General features: G+C 38.9%; 1 protein-coding gene across 5 annotated transcripts in view; it reads right to left on the minus strand.

Moving 5' to 3' along the window:
• The window catches only part of LOC122491601 (phospholipase A and acyltransferase 1), a 76,356-nt gene that overhangs the window by 46,754 nt on the left and 10,277 nt on the right, over window positions 1-19,325 (minus strand). For 3 of the 5 annotated variants that reach the window (XM_043594572.1, XM_043594574.1, XM_043594573.1), the window contains 2 exons: window positions 14,538-14,806; window positions 5,504-5,752 (listed from right to left, as the gene is read on the minus strand). In XM_043594572.1, coding sequence (XP_043450507.1) covers window positions 5,651-5,752; window positions 14,538-14,806 — 371 coding nt within the window. In that variant the 3' untranslated portion in view covers window positions 5,504-5,650. Of the gene's footprint in view, window positions 1-5,503; window positions 5,753-14,537; window positions 14,807-19,325 lie in introns of those variants that run through there. The other 2 variants (XR_006299390.1, XR_006299389.1) reach the window with 1 other exon arrangement.

Genomic DNA, 19,325 nt, shown 5'->3' on the forward strand with positions numbered 1-19,325 from the left:
TATTTTTCTAGTATTATCAATAAGCTAGTAGAGACTAGACCAGGTGACCTACAAGCTCTAAAATTCAATGAGACCTTTCAGCGTGAAGAGCTGTCTTCAGAAGGGCTTCTTTAATTAAGAGTGGAAGGAAACCATTGCTCATCTAGTCAACTCTTACTCTTGAAAGTCTTCCCCTAGTGTATTTTTCTTCTATTCACTGTCATTAAATGACTTTACCTACTCAGTGAAAGTCCTGGGTATTATTTTTTTAAGGGACAGTTTTAAAAAAAAAGATTCATGTATTGTAAATCCCTTGGGAAAAGGGTTCAAACAAATCTATGTAAATACATGTGTGTGTGTGACACACACATCATTGTATACAATGAGTGTAAAATTTCTCATACTCTAAGGAATTCCATTTGAGACTATATATATTTTTATGTATTTTATTTTTTTTTAAGTTTTTATTCATTTATTTTGATAGATAGAACATGAGTGGAGGAAAGGCAGAGAGAGATGGGGAGAGAGAGAAAATCCAAAGAAGGCTCTCTGCTGACAGCACAGAGCCCAATGTAGGGCTCGATCTCACAAACTGTGAGATCACTACCTGAGCCAAAAATCAAGAGTCAGATGCTTAACCGAGTAGCCCAGGTGCCTGAGACTATATAGATTTTCAAATAACCCAAAAGGGGAGAAAAAAAGCCTACATGTATGAAGGTATTCATCGTAGTATTATCTATGGTGGTAAAATTTTATTTTATCTTAATTATAAAACATTTTAATGTTTATTTATTTTTGAGAGAGAGACAGAGTGTGAGCAGGGGAGGGGCAGAGAGGGAAAGAGACACAGAATCGGAAACAGGCTCCAGTCTCTGAGTTGTCAGTACAGAGGCTGATGCGGGCTCGAACTCATGAACCATGAGATCGTGACCTGAGCCAAAGTTGGACGCTTAACCAACTGAGCCACCCAGGCACCCTGTGGTGGTAAAATTTTAGATTCAACCTATATGTTCAAAAGTAGAGATGCTGTTTGTTTAAATCAATCGTTATACACCAATTTAAAAAAATGGTATAGGATCATTAAAAGTGATTATTGAGAAGACTATGGCTACATGTGACAGAAAGTCTAGCATAACCAGAAGTGGAATGCAAAATTTGACCATTCCTACTATAAATGTGTAAACATTGTGAGTGCACGTGAACATAGAAAAAAGAGAACCCTCCCCAAACGGAAAGCAAAACCCATTTGATTTCTAGAGTTCCGCCATTCATTCAACAAACCATCAGGTGGCACCTTGTAAGTGGCCTGTGGCAGGTAGCAGTGATTTTTTTTTCCTTTTCTCGATTTTGAGTATGTTATTTTGTTATCATTTCAGTCTGGCAGTAAAGTAATTTTAAGTGAATCACCAGCCAGGATTTAACTAGGAAATCTGTAGAAATGAAAGGCTGTAAGCTTTTGGTGTGAACACAAGCACACTGCTTTCTCAAGGGAGAGAACCAGGGAGCTGCTAGACTTGGTGGGGACAGCAGGGAGTAAAGTTGCCTCAGAAGCAGCTTTAAATAAGTACATCTGAGAGACAGGCCCCGGGTGGGCGGTGAGCACCCTGGCTGCAGGGGAATGTGGAAAGATGGTTTGATTGTTTTCTCCACCTGATTTCTCAGGATTTCATCCTTCAAAATCGAAACCTCTGGCTATGGATCAAAAAAGAATTTGGATTCTATTCTAAAAGTCAATATAGGCACTGGCAAAAAACGCTGGCAGAAGATTCCACCTGGCCTCCCACAAACAGAACGGATTATTCAGGCGATGGTGAAAATGGATTCTACATCAACCGTGGCTATGAAAGCCCTGAACAGATTCCAAAAGCGAAACTCGGATTGGAAGGCCAAACCGCAGAACAGCATTTTTGGACCAGGCAGTAATCAGAATTATTGTCATATGGGGTTAACATCATCTCCTTGCTCCCAGAAACTAACATATTGTGGAGAGGTGATGACAGTCTACCTCTACCTTTCTTTATCCATCAGAGAATTCAAGGTGCATTTCTCGATGTATTGAACCTTGCAAAAAAGAACCTTAAATATGCTTATTTTGACTGTATCCTCCACTACTGAGGAAAAACATGAACTTCCTCGATTGTCTTTTTTTTTTTTTCCTTAATATTGCATACCATTATCCTGGCGGAAATGCCCAAGCTTTTATGGTAGTGAAATTAGTGGTATGAACATCAGTAGAAGGAAAATTCAAGAAGAGTTTGGTCTTTGAAAGTTTCACCAATATATCTTTAAGTCACAGACAAATAAAAGAATATGGGGGGAAAAAGTCTTTCTATCAATAAATTGTCACAAGTTTACTGAAACTTATATTCACTTGAGAAGACCATTTATGTACCTATATTTTCCAAAGGTCACAAAATTCCTCTTTTTGCTTCTTTTGTATGGCTTTAATAAAGAAAGAAGAACTGAGATTTCCTTCAGAAAAATTAACTCTGTAATAAGTAGAGAATGATGGAGGTGCCTGTTAACTGCCTATAATCTTGGCTTGGACACAGCTTCTATCTAAGCCAACTCCACTGATGTTGGCATCACCCAAAGTATATTGTTTTGGGGGCAGCGAGCCTGAACGTCCATGGTAGAGCACAAAGATAATGGGATAAATGTTAAAATATACTTTTCACTTAAAGAAGCATGACACTTTTATTTATTTGTTGCTATGGACAGATGAAACCCTCAGGTTCTAAGTCAAAAAGTTGGTTCAAACTCAGCATTGCTCATCTTAAAACACAACCCTGGGGAAGGGACTCCTAATGTTTGTGTCTACAGCATGACAAGCATCAGGCTGCTGAACGACCTCAAGTCCCATTTCATCTTTTCATTATTTTACTCAATCATTATGTGCGCACTAATGGCCACAAGAAAAGGTATATCCTCTGTAAATATATTCTGTACGTTATTACCTTTAATATATATCTACCTCTCGGTGACCTTGAGAGGACATACATTTCTAGTGAACCTTTTAAATTAGCTAGTAGGCTTTCCTTGTGACCATAAATTGAGTTTTGCTAATTTAACAGATCTTTAATGGCTCATAGGCAATTAGCTAACCAGTTCTATCCCACGAGCTCCAGTTATGTGCCTAATACTGTGATGGATGCATTCAATAATGCCTTTATAATTCTGTAATCCTTAGAGCTGAAAAAATGTTTTTAACATTTCAGCAATGCATTGCTGTATATAGCACTATATACTTTGTTATACACACCAGCAGCATAAATGCAAATTCCTATAAAAACAAACCCTTTTTATTTGCATTTTATTTGCTTTTTAACCTTTTCTTGGGTGGATGGCTTTAGTGAGGGATTATTTTAAAACGTGTCTAATTTAGTGACTACCAATGAAAGATGAAAAGACAAAGCAGAGTTCTAGATTAAGAAATGTATGCCAACCTAAAATATATGGCAGCTCAGATTTCTTGAACTGGCATATTTGTATTTAGTAATTTGACCTTCAGAATCAGAAGATTCAATTGACACACTATGACATTTAGATAACATAAAAAGATTTAAAAAATCTTTATTCAATAAATGTACTGCCTCCCTTGCCCAGTTTTTCCAACACCCTATTTATCTGATAGATGATGATATTTATTTCATAGATCTTTTTTTTGTGTGTGTGGGGAGGGCACATAATAAAGTTGAACTCTATGCTTGACTTTGCTGAAAGTACTCTCAGAGAAGGGCTTAATAGTTTTGGAAGAAATGTTTGATAAAAGCACAATGAGCATGACCCTGGACAGTCTTAAGCTGCCCATCATGAAGAATGGGCATTTTTATGGGAAAACTAATGACTAACTTTGTGAGCTTTCCTCTCAGGGTGAACACCACTGGAGCCTGAACACAACCTATGTGGAAAGGTATCATCGAATTCAATTAAGTGCATTTGTGACCCAGCATAGCTAGGACTGCCTTGTGGAGTGGAGGGGTCTAGAATTCACTAGTAAGGTTTGACCTGAAGATCCTCAGGAGGTCCTTTCTGTCTCCACTTCCCTTCCCTCTCCCATCGGCTGGCATGGTAATCCCACCACACCCGAGTCTCCTGCTTTGGGTAAAATTTGCCCTCTGCAGTCATACTTTATTAAAAGGTAAGCACACCCTGGGAAAGGTAACACATTATGCTGATGCCAATCTCACCCTAATTTGACAATATTAGAAAAATTCCTCTTTTTTTTTTTTTTACTATTACTTGAAAGGAGAGCATAAAAGGAAGAAGAAACTTAATGTACAATAAAAATGAAGGGGTGACTTTGGATCACGGTATCCGGTAGAAGACACCCACCCCTCCCAGAGGACAAGTGGAGGAAGAGGGAGTTTGGGGGTTATCTGGAGACAGAACTGGTGTCATAAGAAAGGGAATGGATTAGACAGGGAACAAGGAAGAGAGATGGGGTCCCTATCATTGATAGGGTCCTAGACCCTATCTATTCATTGAGTCTTCAGTTTAGTTACATTATCTACCACGTTCCTTATTCCCTGATCATACCCTCTCACCCCCATTTAATTGAACTTTTTCTTTATTTAATGTCATGCTTTTAATTATGACATAAGAAGGATATCATTGCTTAGCAGTGTGGTTGGTAGGGTAATGGTACAATGTCTGATACAATCCTAGGGTATCGAGACCTGCATTCACTTTTTTCCACCTGCTGCCAACAGGAATTGCATTGGGAACATATTAAAAAGTAATTTGTTTCATTCAACATATAATCAACAAAATGAAAGAATAAAATCATGACACTCCTTGACTTACAGTAAAAGCCTTAAACAGTAACACGAGATATTGTTTTCTAAAAATGGCATTTGAAACCTACATTTAATGATCTCTTGTTAGGGTTAAAAGGGTCAAACCCCCGAAATACTTCAAAGGAAACAATGTAGCTCCATAGAACAGAACAACCCACTCTTGCTGTTCACTCCTGACACACACTCCTGACAAATGAGTGACTTCCAGGGAAATCTGGATCCCAAACACCAGAGCAAAGGATCCCAACTCCCATATGCCCTACCCCCATCTGCACAGGAACTAGGAGCTAGGAGTCCACCCTCAAATGGATTGTGAATCAAAGCTCCTCAAACTGCCTAACCAAATGCTCAATTTCCCAGTTTCTTTTTTTTTTAATATGAAATTTGTTGTCAAATTGGTTTCCATACAACACCCAGTGCTCATCCCAACAGGTGGCCACCTCAATGCCCATCAATTTCCCAGTTTCTTTTCTGTTCAGTTAGATGTCAATCTCAACAATTTGGGAATCTTAACATTTCTTTTAAAACCACATACAAATGGCTCTTCATTCCTCTGGCAAGTACAAAATAGCCCACCCTCAGGAGAAAGGAAACCAATAAAAGATAAAATATGATGTGATTGTGTTAAGATCTTCCGCTGGCTTGCTCAAAAGGCTACTGCTTCTTGTGTAAGCTGCCATGGCAAATCTCTGCTGGTAGGGAGAAAAATTTCCACGGCTCAATAATGAGATAACATCAGTAAGCAATTTATTAAAGAGACTGCCATCCATCACTGGAATTTTGAACAATAATGATGCATCGAAAATAAGTATTCCCAGTTTTTTTTCCCTCCTCACAAATTCCTTCAGTTCCAATATCTCTTCAGTAAATTGTTAATAGTATTTTGCTCTTTGTCTTTTTGGAAACAAGCCCAGGAGTGAGAAGACACCAGCAGCAGCTGTCACAAACCCAATGGTACTTATTGCTTGGTTGGCCTATAGAGAAATGAGAAACAAAAAACACCACAGCTTATTCTAAAGGCACCTCAGTGTCCTAAATCCAAGCAAACTGAAGACCCTTTCGATGACACCGGAAAAATTTAAAGCTTCATGCCAAATTAAATTCTGTGTGAAGATGAATAAATTTATAATTTTTATAATTATGACAAAGAAATAGTTAAATACACGTAGGTATATGTTTCTCATATTTTTATGGCCCCCAATAGTTTATAACTCATTATGGCACAATTCCTAATAATCATCATAGTACATCTGGGAGGTAGTGCTACTCCTATTTGGGAAAACTTGGTAAGTTAAGTGATTTGCCTGAGGTCATACCACCAACATGTTTAGATATGGGTTGAGCCATGAACCATGTGTTTCCCTTCCAAACAATCCCTACCTCCTTAATACACCCTAGTTTGGTCTATACCAGAGTGAATATCATGTGTGTGTGTGTTCCTGACTCAAGAATGTCTACTAGAGAAAGAATTCACAGATGTAATCTAAACTAAATACCTATATGCTCTTATTTGGTAGCTACAATTTCTCTTTTGATAAACAAACTTCAAAAGAGGTCACTACTGATGTTAACTATTGTGTCACAAATTAATTTGTCATGTAGACAAACTAAAATAAACTACTCTCGAGCTCAGTTGTCCATAAAGGAGTTCAGACGTTTGTAGCTTTAAGGGTATTAATCATCATGATGAGGCATCTAATAAATATTCATGATTTTCATGGCACTCAGCTAATACTGCCTTCCATCTGCATGAGTTTGCGTGCAGTTTTATGACCCAAAGGTCATATTCAGATGCTTCAGAGTCATCAGACATTCTGAAAACAACAGTTGTTCTCTGGGATTGAAGAATCAGGCTTTCAAATAAAGCAAAACATTTCCCCCAAATGATTCCAGGGACAAACCCAAATGCTGGAAAGCCTGACCCAGATCACGTTTGAGCATGCCTTCTCTCTAACCCACAGGTCTCCACCACAGAGCCTGCCACCCCCACGTGACTGCCACATAGTGCTGCCTCCCTACCTGCAGCTTCCCTGTGGGAACCAGACTGCAAGGGCCTGGCCAATGACAGGAGCATTTACTCCATTTATATCACCCTGGGGTCTGCAGGGACAAGGCCAGTCACCAAAACTCCCTGCTGTGCCACCATCCCCAGCTGCCAGGGAGAGTGGCAGCTGGCGAAGAAATGACAAATGCTATTTTACTTTACAATCCTAACTTTATTTGGTTGCTTGATTATTTTACTCATAATTTTTAATTAGTCACCACCTAAGTTATTTCCCGGGGAAAGAGTCACAATTTGCTGCAGTCCAGAACTACCCATGGGGAGCCAGGGGGACAGGCAGATACAAGACAGAGGACAAAGTTCCAAAGAGAGGCAAAATCAATAATCGGATAGTCAATCGAATAATCAAGCCTAACTCTCATATAATTCCAGGCAGATGCTGAGATCCCAAGATCTGATACAGGGAAATATGGTGGTGGCGGGGCAATGAACAAATAAGAAGATGCAATTGGTATCTTTAGAGAGAGGAGTCAAATGGCAGTAGGGTACAGCCCTGGGGAAGATCCTGTGGGCTTCCCAATTCCCAAACACTTATTTAAAATTATATTCTAGATGGCAAAATCCTGTGACAATCCCTTGGCGTTTTGTGTAATGGGATCTGCTAAACGCAGACCTAACTCACTGGGTATCTTTCAGCCAGTAGAAATACAAGAGATGAAAGAAATCCCACAAATCTAAGAGGCCTGGGGAAAGCAATGTGATCCTAAGCCAAAATCCCCTGAGAGCACACAGGCCAGATACAATTACAAGGAAACTATTTCCTATAGTGCACGCGGTTTCCCAAATCCCAAACACTTACTTCAAGTTACATTCTAGATGGCAAAACCTTGTGTGATTGGGACAATCCCTTGGCGTTTTGAGTAACAGGATCTGACTTGCAAGATTGTAACAGCTCAGAATGTTCTCAGAACCTATATGAACACGAGCTTTTATTTCACAACTTATTTAGGATTATAAAGTCACCTAAGCTGACTCTTCATACTTTTATCCTTTACAGGGCTTTCTGACTGTGGGCCATAATAAAAGCCTCATTCTGAGGATCTAAACATGACCAGGGAAATATTAGTTGAATCTGGAGTGCTGTATCCTAACATAGCATAGCTGGGTCACAGATGACCACAAGGTCTACCAAAATTCCTTTTCCTCTGAGACTGGAGCACTGGAGCACTGGAGCACAGTCAGAGTATATTGTAGATCAGCTTGTTCAGGCCTATGCAAGAATGCTGCCATCTTCCACAAAGCTAGGCACATTTCAATACCTTGGTAAGACTATACCAGTGGAGCATGTCTACTTAAAATCTTTTCTAAAAGAAAAGACAAGCCACATACTAGAAAAAAACAAAACAAAACATTTCCAACAGGCAAATCTTACAAGGAACTGTTACCCGAAATATGTAAAAAGCTCTTAAAACGCAACAAAAAGAAAACAAGCAAGCCACCCAGTTTAAAAATGGGCAAAAGATCTCAAGAGACACATCGTCAAATATGCAAATGACAAAGGAGCATATGAAAAGACGCTTAACTTCATACATGTTTAGGGAATTGCAAATTAAGACAGTGAGACACCACTGTGTACCTATTAGAATGGCTAAAACCCAAAATGCTCACAATACTAAATGTGGAAGAAGACATGGAAAAACAGGAACTCTCCATTCATTGTTGGTGGGAATCCAAAAGGGCACAGCCACTTTGTAAGACCTTCCATGGTTTCTAACAAAAATAAACATATTCTTACCATACAATCGAGTAATCATGCCCTTTGGTATTTACACAAAACCCTGCACACAAATGTTTCTAGCAGTTTTATTCCTAATTACCAAAACTCGGAATCAACCAAGATGTTTTTTAGTTGCTGAATGTACATCCAGACAATGGAGCGTTACTTGGTGATAGAGAAAAATGAGTTACCAAATCATGAAAAGACATGGAGGAATTTTAAATGCATGTTGCTTAGTATGCATTCTTCTCAGCAGTTGCCAGACACTTGAGAGGAGGAAAGACGAATAGGCAAGCAGAGCACGGAGAAGTTTTAGGGTAGGGAAACTATTCTGTATGATACTGTACTAATGGATATATGTCACTATACAGTTACAATTTATAGAATGCAAAACACTAAGACTAAACTCTAATGTAAACTATTTTAGGAGAGGCAAAATTTTTCCTTTGTGCATCTTAGGTTTTCAGCTGAGGCTCACTAATAAAAGGCAAATTGACAAGAGAAAAACAGAGGTTTATTAACATGTACATCTCAAACATACACAGGAGAAACTCAGGGAAGAGTAATTCAAAGAGGTGGCTTAGAATTCAGGCTTACATAGCACATCTTCAGCAAAGATCAATACATTTGTAGAGTAATGGCAGGACAAAAGAGAGCAGTTTCAGGCTGCCAAGGATGGCAGACCACGGTAAGGTAAACATGGGAAATTAAAGGCAAAGGCTAGTTAGTAAGGGTTGTTATATAACATTTTTTTTTACATTTATTTATTATTGAGAGACAGAGAGACACAGAGCATGAGCAGGGGAGGGGCCAAGAGATGCAGAGACACAGAATCCGAAGCAGGCTCCCGGCTCTGAGCTGTCGGCACAGAGCCCGACACGGGGCTTGAACTCACAAACCGCGAGATCATGACCTGAGCCAAAGTCGGACGCTCAACCGACTGAGCCACCCAGGTGCCCCAGTAAGTGTTGTTATTTAGATTCCTCTACTGGTTGTCTGTGATGATTAATTGTTGTCCTTCCTGCTAGCAAAGGGAAGAGGGACACCTTTCAAAAATGTATCTCCCACTTTTAGGCAAATATGTGGAGAGCAGGGCCTGCTTCTTCTCAAGTGCCTTCAGCTCTTGATAATAAATAATAATCCTTATGCCACATATTTTGAGGTGATATTCTAGTTTCCTTCACTATGGACTTTGGTGGATAATGTGTCAGTGTTGGTTCATTGTTTGTAACAAATATACCACACTGATATGGAACGGTGATGGTGGGGGAGGCCGTGTATATGGGTGATGGGGAGGGGGTATGTGGGAACTCTCTAAAATTCCAGATCACATTTGCTGTGAACTGTAGATTACTCTAAAAAAAATGAAGCCTATTAACTTTTTTAACACAAAAAAGCACGAAGAAGAAAAAGATGGACCATGATCCTTCCACCTTTCTAATCTTTTTAAATGCAGTTGAGGTTTTTTAATTTCAGAGAAATACATAGCCATTCCCCAAGAAAACTGTTCTATGTTCAAGACCCCTAATCCCTTGCAGCTAAGGCAGTCCTGAGAAGAAAATACATTGCAATCCAGGCCTATCTCAAGAAACAAGAAATATCCCCAACCTAACCTCACACCTAAAGGAACTAGAAGCAGAGCAGCAAAGAAACCCAAAATCTAGCAGAAGAAGAGAAATAATACAGATGGGAGCAGAAATAAACATTATAGAAACTGAAAAAAACAGTAGAACAGATCAACGCGTCAAAGAACTGGTTTTCTGAAAGAATAAACACAATTGATAAACCCCTAGCCAGACTTTTCAAAAAGAAAAGAGAGAGGACCTAAATAGATAAAATCATGAATGAAAGAGAAGAGATCACAACCAATACCACAGAAATACAAACAATTATTAGAGAATACTATGAAAAAATATATGCCAACAAACTGGACAACCTGGAAGAAATGGACAAATTCCTGGACACCCACACACTACCAAAACTCAAGTGGGAAGAAATAAAATATTTGAACAGACCCATAACCAGCGAGGAAACTGAATCAGTTATCAAAAATCTCCCAACAAATAAGAGTCTTAGGCCAGATGGCTTCCCAGAGAAATTCGACCAGACATTTAAAGCAGAGTTAATACCTATTCTTCTCAAGCTGTTCCAAAAAATAGAAATGGAAAGAAAACTTCCGGACTCATTCCATGAAGCCAGCATTACCTTGATTCCCAAAGCAGACAGAGACTTCACTAAAAGGGAGAATTACAAAGCAATATCCCTGATGAACATGGATGCAAAATTTCTCAACAAGATACTGGCAAATCGAATTCAACCGTATATTAAAAGAATTATTCCCCATGACCAAGTGGGATTCATTCCTGGGCTGCAGGGCTGGTTCAATATTCACAAATCAATCAGTGTGATCCATCACATTAAAAGAAGAAAGGATATAAGGGCCATATGGGATCCTGTCAATAGTTGCAGAAAAAGCATTTGACAAAACACAGCATCCTTTCTTAATAAAAACCCTCAAGAAAGTTGGGATAGAAGGAACATAGCTTAACATCATAAAGCCATATATGAAAAGCCCACAGCTAATATCATCCTCAACGGGGGAAAATTGAGAACTTTCCCTCTGAGATCAGGAACACTACAGGGATGTCCACTCTCACCGCTGTTGTTTAACATAGTGTTGAAAGTCCTGGCCTCAGGAATCAGACAACAAAATGAAATAAAAGGCATCTGAATTGGCAAAGAACAAGTCAAACTTTCACTTTTTGCAGATGCCATAATACTGTACATGGAAAACCCAAAAGACTCCACCAAAAAGCTGCTAGAACTGATATATGAACTCAGCAAAGTCGCAGGCTATAAAATCAATGTACAGAGATCAGTTGCATTTCTATACGCCAATAATGAAACACTAGAAAGAGAAATCAATAAATTGATCCCATTTACAATAGCACCAAGAACCATAAAATACCTAGGAATAAACCTAAGCAAGGATGTAAAAGATCTGTATGCTTAAAACTATAGAACACTTAAGAAAGAAATTAAAGAAGACACAAAGAAATGGAAAAACATTCCCATGCTCATGGATTGGAAGAGAAAATATTGTTAAGATGTCAATAATACCCAAAGCAATCTACACATTCCATACCAAAATTGCACCAGCATTCTTCTCAGAGCTAGAAGAAACAATCCTAAAATTTGTATGGAACCACAAAAGACCCTGAATAGCCAAGCTAATGTTGAAAAAGAAAACCAAAGCCAGAGGCATAATAATCCCAGACTTTAGCTTCTACTACAAAGCTGTAATCATCAAGACAGTATGGTATTGGCACAAAAACAGACACATAAACCAATGGAATAGAATACAGAACCCAGAATGGGATCCACAAATGTACAGCCAACTAATCTTTGAGAAAGCAAGAAAAGGGTATCCAATGGAAAACAGTCCCTTCAGCAAATGGTGCTGGGAGAACTGGACAGTAACATGTAGAAGAATGAAACTGGACCACTTTCTTACACCATACACAAAAATAAAGTCGAAATGGATTAAAGACCTAAATGTGAGACAGGAAACCATCAAAACCCTAGAGGAGAAAACAGGCAACAACCTCTTGCCATTTGCCACAATGTGGATGGAACTGGAGGGTATTATGCTAAGTGAAATAAGTCACTCAGAGAAAGACTGATACCATATGCTTTCACTCATATGTGGAATGTGAGTAACTTAAGAGAAGACCATGGGGGAGGCAAATGGGGAAAAATAGCTTTTAACAAAGAGGGAGGCAAACCATAAAAGACTCTTAAATACAGAGAACAAACTGAGGGTTGATTTGTGGGGGGTGTGGGGGAGAGGGGAAAATGGGTGATGGGCATTGAGAAGGGCACTTGTTGGGATGAGCACTGGGCATTGTATGTAAGCAATGAATCAAGGGAATCTACTCCCGAAGTCAAGAGGACACTATATATGCTGATGTTAGCTAACTTGACAATAAATTAGATTTAAATAAATAAATAAGTAAATACATAAATAAATAAATTTGTTGACACTTTCAAAAAAAGGCCCTTAATCCCTGAGGAGACCCCAAAACTAATCCAACACTAGCTATTGTTGGTAGTAATATTATCAATTATTGATAGTCATGAAAATAATAATAATGTGCTACAGTTTCTATCAGATCAACATAAATTTTATCGAGGAGTACCAATACAGCTATAAAATTCTTTTTTTTTTTTTAATTTTTTTTTTCAACGTTTATTTATTTTTGGGACAGAGAGAGACAGAGCATGAACGGGGGAGGGGCAGAGAGAGAGGGAGACACAGAATCGGAAACAGGCTCCAGGCTCTGAGCCATCAGCCCAGAGCCTGACTCGGGGCTCAAACTCCCGGACCGTGAGATCGTGACCTGGCTGAAGTCGGACGCTTAACCGACTGCGCCACCCAGGCGCCCCTAAAATTCTTAATTACTATTATTAAAAATAACATTCATCTAAGACACATTGTTTATTGAGATGGATGATATGTAATACAGTGCACTAAGAGACTTCAAATATCTAGTATAATCCCCCACAGAGCCTCAGTTTATAGGTTGGGAAACTGATAAACAATGTTCTCCAAGCCACCAACCTAATAACTGGGGAAGATGCAGTTGTAGCTCAGGTAAGCACAATTTCAAAGCTTAGGTGAGTTCTTAGGGCTGTCACTGTACTTCCTGCAACAGAACCAGCTAGAGAACAGTTCTAGTTGTTGAGGAATGATTAATTTTTCATGGGTCTTGATTCTGGGTATGAAAAGGGAAAAGATGAGGGATGGTAAATTAGAGCCAAAGCAAGAAGATGGTTCTGATCCCCCCCTTTTTTTTTAGCCACATTAAAAAAAATTGCTTCTTGAACACAGTGGACAACTTTATCATTTACAAAGGAGAGGAATGGACTCCACTTCCTAGTTACACCCTTAGTTTTTAATGCGAAGGTGAACAGGAATTTGTGTGGATATCTTCTGTGCTCTGGCTCAGAAGCGATTTATTGTTACATGGGAATAGCACATTCATTATGTTAATATATTTCCTAATAAAAATGCATTTCCAATTAAATTATTTCCTAATGAAAACAAATGTATCCTTTCATTATGTTCCCTGTCCCATCTTCCCAAGCTTCCGTGAGGGGAATTGGAAACTAATTCCTTAGAACAGATGTTTCTGTAACTGATTCAACCATTTCAGGATACTGGGAGCCTTTATTCATTCTTCAATATCCCTTTAATAAATCTTTAGGTTAGAACATCAATGTTGGAACTGGAATGGTGCCACAATAGGTAGAAAGAAGGCAAATGAACCAAGCATGCTTTTAGTTAGGAATCTGCCACGCTACAAAATAGTGTGAGAGACGACAACAATGCATGCTACTTTAAAAATAAAGTAATTGATCCATTTTAAGAAATCATCCAAAATCTCAACCAATCAAAGGATCTGCTTAAAAGCACAAGATTCCTCTGAAACTAGCATTGCAAGGAGACAGGAACAATTTTCAAAGCCACCGAAACATGTCTGTCATTAGCTGGCCTCTCTCAGTCAGGTAATGGAGAAGAATCTCAGAGTTACCATCTCTATTTCTGGCAAATGAACTTCCATTTAAATATTTCAACATTCTTTTCAGAATGTCCCTTTCAGCATGTGAGGCTGCTGTATGGCAGAAAAACGGAAGGAAGGAACCCTGAAGGACAGAACGCAACAGGACTGACAGAAAAGCTATGGTCTTGATTCGGCTTCAAGCTCCTTCCAGCCCCAAATTCAAAATGTCCACGTTCACGCATTAATGTGGTCATAACTGCTACCTGATCTTGGACACCTCAATTCCTGTCCTTATCCTTCAGGATTCTCACCTTTTCTCCATTCTTTTCATTTTGTTTTAGGCCTGAGAATCTTATAGTCAGTAGTGCTTATTTTCCCAAGGTAAGAAACTTCTATGTCTTCTAAAGAAAACTCACCTGCTCTGAAACTCCTTCTCCATAGCGAAGCAAAGTCACAAAATGCTCACAGTTGTTGACAAGTATGTCATAATCCACCTCCTGTCCAATAACAATCTCTGACCGCTGCATGACTTCCTCCATGGGGAGAGGAGGATAAGTTTCATCATATTTATTGTTTATTCTGTATGTGTCATTTCCCACGACATCCTTCAGGGGCTGCATCTTCACCAGGGCCTTCCTGCTAAATATAGACTTGGCGCTTGTAAATGCTGCAGGAATGCCATCCTCTATAAGGAGAATTCTGGTTAGCAAGATGTGGTGACCCAGCTCAGAGAACCCCAATGCCAGAGTATTGCAATGCCACATGTTTGGAAGTGATGGAGTCACTGAACCCAGCTCGGTTCCCAACTTAGCACCAAACCAGAAGCTACTTAATCATACCAGGCTTAATAACTCACTTGGTAGTTTATCAATGACACTTCATACTGTATGAGGGAAAATAGAAGAGAAACCTGTATCTGCCCGTAGAGAAAATTGAGTGAGAAAACTACCCATTCTTGGAGAACAAGTTCTCTATCAATTGGCATTATTATTAGAGATCTTGGTATGTGTTCCTAACATAGTACAGATAAAACCATTGTTTCCTTTTTTTCCCATAAAATATGCTTTTTTTCAGAATCTGAACCCTTCCCAACTACTCTCTTTGGGCCTCAGCTGTGTGCATTGTGATTGATAAGCTCGTCCTTGTTGTCTAAGTGTGCTCCTTACCCCTTTCTCTCCTTTTTACACTTGTTCTTTCCACTTGGCTTCAATTTGGTTCCAATTTGAAACCCCTCCAAGGGGTCAGCTGGGGTCAAGCTGGGGCCCTGCTTTTGTCTTGCCAGTTCCTTTAGGCCAAGAAACTAAGTCCTGAAACTGAATCTAACCTAGTAGGCCCTGTCCACCAGATGCAGCCCCATGCAATGCCACACCCACCTGTTACATGTCCCACCCCTGCAACTCCCTTTTAACGGCCTCAGTTGGCAAACAGTTGCCTAGACTGCTAGATACCTTTGTCTCCTGGTCTGCTACTGCCAGCATCTGAGGTTGGACAGATGATTGCTCAGTGTTCAGCTCTAACACCTGGCCCTGGTCCCTCTCCATCTGCCCAAGACTGCTATGCTTGGCTATGTGTTCAAGTCAATCATGAGAGAGAGAGTCTCCATGTAACCAGTGTGTAGAGAGTCTTCCTTTTTGTAATAACTAAAAGCTAACTTTCTTTTCCACTCCCTTTTTTTCCTACCTTCCAAGTTCCTTTTCCTTCAAGCAGCACTTCCAGTTAATATCTTACACATTGGAAGTTCTTGTACAAGTCCTTAGAGCAGAGGTCTCCTAGTTAGAATTACTAAAGTTTTATTTACACTAGTCTGATGCTATCAATTTAGAGAGGAGGACACTGAAGCTTAGAGAGGTAAACTGGCTTGCAAAATACCACCTGAGTAGTTAACAATAGAACCAGAAAACTGCGTTTCAGTCTACAGGATCAGAGCTCAGTACTAGAACCATGTTAAAATGGAGCTTAACACATGAAAATAAGGGAAGAGCAGAAAAATCTCTTATTGTTTTCCGGACGTGAAAACTGCAGAGATATTGCAGCATTGCTTACTGTTAATCACTAGACTCTGCAGAAACTAATGGGTGTGTATCGTAAATGTCACTTTATTTGCCATTTCCATTTCCAATATTCTAGAACAAGAGGCAAATATCTCAAGATGTTGCAAAAGTCACTACATTAAAAATTCTCAGACATCTCCAAGATAGTAAGACCAAGGTTATTAAAACTTCTTTCTAAACGTAACTTGAAGAAAAAAAAATCTCCAGGCTACTTGTTATTTGCATACATTTTTTTTTCTTAAAAAATGAATTAATTTGTGCTTATTTCTAAATATTTAGGAAATATATAAAAAAACAACATAAATGTGTAAATTTAATCACCCATTATCTGCCCAACCATAATCATGTTATTATTTTGATAATATTATATCCTTTTATTATGTCTTTTATTAACACATGTATATTGAAGCATACCTATGTGTGCATTCACATGGGTATATATTATTTCTTTGCAAAGTAGGTATAATATGACACACTGCATTTTTAATCTAGATTTTTTTCAAGTAAATATCATGCAAGATTATTTCTCAAGCAATTAAGCATGTCCAGAAATATGATTTTTAAGGGCCATTAAATAGCTATTGTTTTGGCTTATCTAGCACCCCATCCCACCTCTGCCTCTTTCTTTCTGGAAATGATTTTGTGTGGGCTAATCACAGTATCTCCTTCTCCAGGGCACAACGATGGTGCAGTGATGGGCATGGGATCCACACTCGCCCAAATTAGATTGTTCTCCATGCTATTTCTAACTGCAACAGGCAGGGATTGACCCTCTCTTATTAGATCACAAGACTATAAGAATGAGAGCCTAAGGATGTTGATGACTATCAGTTCAGTCTCCTAGAGAGGCATAGTCTGGGAGAATTAAGACAATACTTGGAAAGGAAATGCAGATGTGAGTCTTGATACTCATGCTTATACCCCTACATCCAGGCATCCTTGAAGCCAGCACCAACCGTCTTTATCCTTTTTGTAGTTTTCCTCAGTGAAGCAATGAATTTGCCTTTTTGCTTATGCTAACTTTTGTTTGTTTCTGTTACTTGCAACCAAAGAATTCTGTCAATATTCTGTGACAAAGTCTTAATTCACTTAATTAGTCTACTATTGAATCTAAGCCATTGTTGGCTTTTTTTTTTTTTAACCTCTTCATCCCCTTCACATATTTCACCTATCCCTCCCCTCCCCTCTGGCAACCACCCATTTGCTCTCTGTATTTGTGAGTCTGTTTCTGGTTTGTTTGTTCATTTGTGATTTTGTGGGTTTTGGTGTTTTTTTTTTTTTTTTAGATTCCACATAGAAGTGAAATCACATGGTATTTGTCCTTATCTTATTTCACACAGCATAATACCATCTAGATCCATCTATGTTAAGGCAAATGCAAAGATCTCATTCTTTTTTATGGCTAACATTCCATTATATATATATTACATATTATGTATATATGTATGTGTATATACATATACATAATTTATTATGTATATATATATTTGTGTGTGTGTGCATGTGTGTGTGTGTGTGTGCGAGTATATATATTACATCTTCTTTATCCATTCATCTCTCAGTGGACACCGAGGTTGCTTCCTTATCTTGGCCCTTGTAAATAATGCTGCAATAAACATAGGGGTACATACATCTTTTCGAATTAGTGTTTTCACTTTCTTTGGGTAAATATCCAATAGTGGAATTATTGGATCATTGGTTTTTTTTGAGGAAATTTTAATTTTCTGTGGAAATATCATACTGTTTTCCACAATGGCTACACCAATTTATATTCCCACTGACAGTGCAGGAAGATTCTCTTTTTTCCACATCCTCACCATCATTTGTTATTCTGCCATTGCTTGTTTTTTAAACTGTTATGAGATAGAAGTGAATACCTTTATGCTGAATGTTATTCTACATCTTTATAAATACTTCTGAAGAATAGACTCAGAGAAGTAAAATTACAGGGTCAGAGCATAGGAACTCTTTTAAGACTCTTCATACACACTATTAAATTGTTTTCTTTTTTTTTCAATATATGAAGTTTATTGCCAAATTGTTTTCCATACAACACCCAGTCTCATCCCAAGTGCTCATCGAAGCACTTCCATCAACACCCAGTACTCATCGAAGGTGCCCTCCTCGATACCCATCACCCACCCTCCCCTCCCTCCCACCCCCCATCAACCCTCAGTTTGTTCACAGTTTTTAAGAGTCTCTTATGCTTTGGGTCTCTTCCACTCTAACCTCTTTTTTTTTTTTTCCTTCCCCTCCCCCATGGGTTTCTGTTAAGTTTCTCAGGATCCACAGAAGAGTGAAACCATATGGTATCTGTCTTTCTCTGTATGGCTTATTTCACTTAGCATCACACTCTCCAGTTCCATCCATGTTGCTACAAAGGGCCATATTTCATTCTTTCTCATTGCCACGTAGTACTCCATTGTGTATATAAACCACAATTTCTTTATCCATTCATCAGTTGATGGACATTTAGGCTCTTTCCATAATTTGGCTATTGTTGAGAGTGCTGCTAGAAACATTGGGGTACAAGTGCCCCTATGCATCAGTACTCCTGTATCCCTTGGGTAAATTCCTAGCAGTGCTACTGCAGGGTCATAGGGTAGGTCTATTTTTAATTTTTTGAGGAACCTCCACAGTTTTCCAGAGCGGCTGCACCAATTTGCATTCCCACCAACAGTGCAAGAGGGTTCCCATTTCTCCACATCCTCTCCAGCATCTATAGTCTCCTGATTTGTTCATTTTGGCCACTCTGACTGGCATGAGGTGATATCTGAGTGTGGTTTTGATCTGTATTTCCCTGATGAGGAGTGACGTTTAGCATCTTTTCATGTGCCTGTTGGCCACCCGGATGTTTTCTTTAGAGAAGTATCTATTCATGTTTTCTGCCCATTTCTTCACTGGGTTATTTGTTTTTCGGGTGTGGAGTTTGGTGAGCTCTTTATAGATTTTGGATACTAGCCCTTTGTCCGATATGTCATTTGCAAATATCTTTTCCCATTCCGTTGGTTGCCTTTTAGTTTTGTTGGTTGTTTCCTTTGCTGTGCAGAAGCTTTTTATCTTCATAAGGTCCCAGTAGTTCATTTTTGTTTTTAATTCCCTTGCCTTTGGGGATGTGTCGAGTAAGAAATTACTGAGGTCTACGACTGAGGT

Source organism: Prionailurus bengalensis, chromosome C2 (assembly GCF_016509475.1).
Source record: "Prionailurus bengalensis isolate Pbe53 chromosome C2, Fcat_Pben_1.1_paternal_pri, whole genome shotgun sequence".
Taxonomy (NCBI): domain Eukaryota; kingdom Metazoa; phylum Chordata; class Mammalia; order Carnivora; family Felidae; genus Prionailurus; species Prionailurus bengalensis.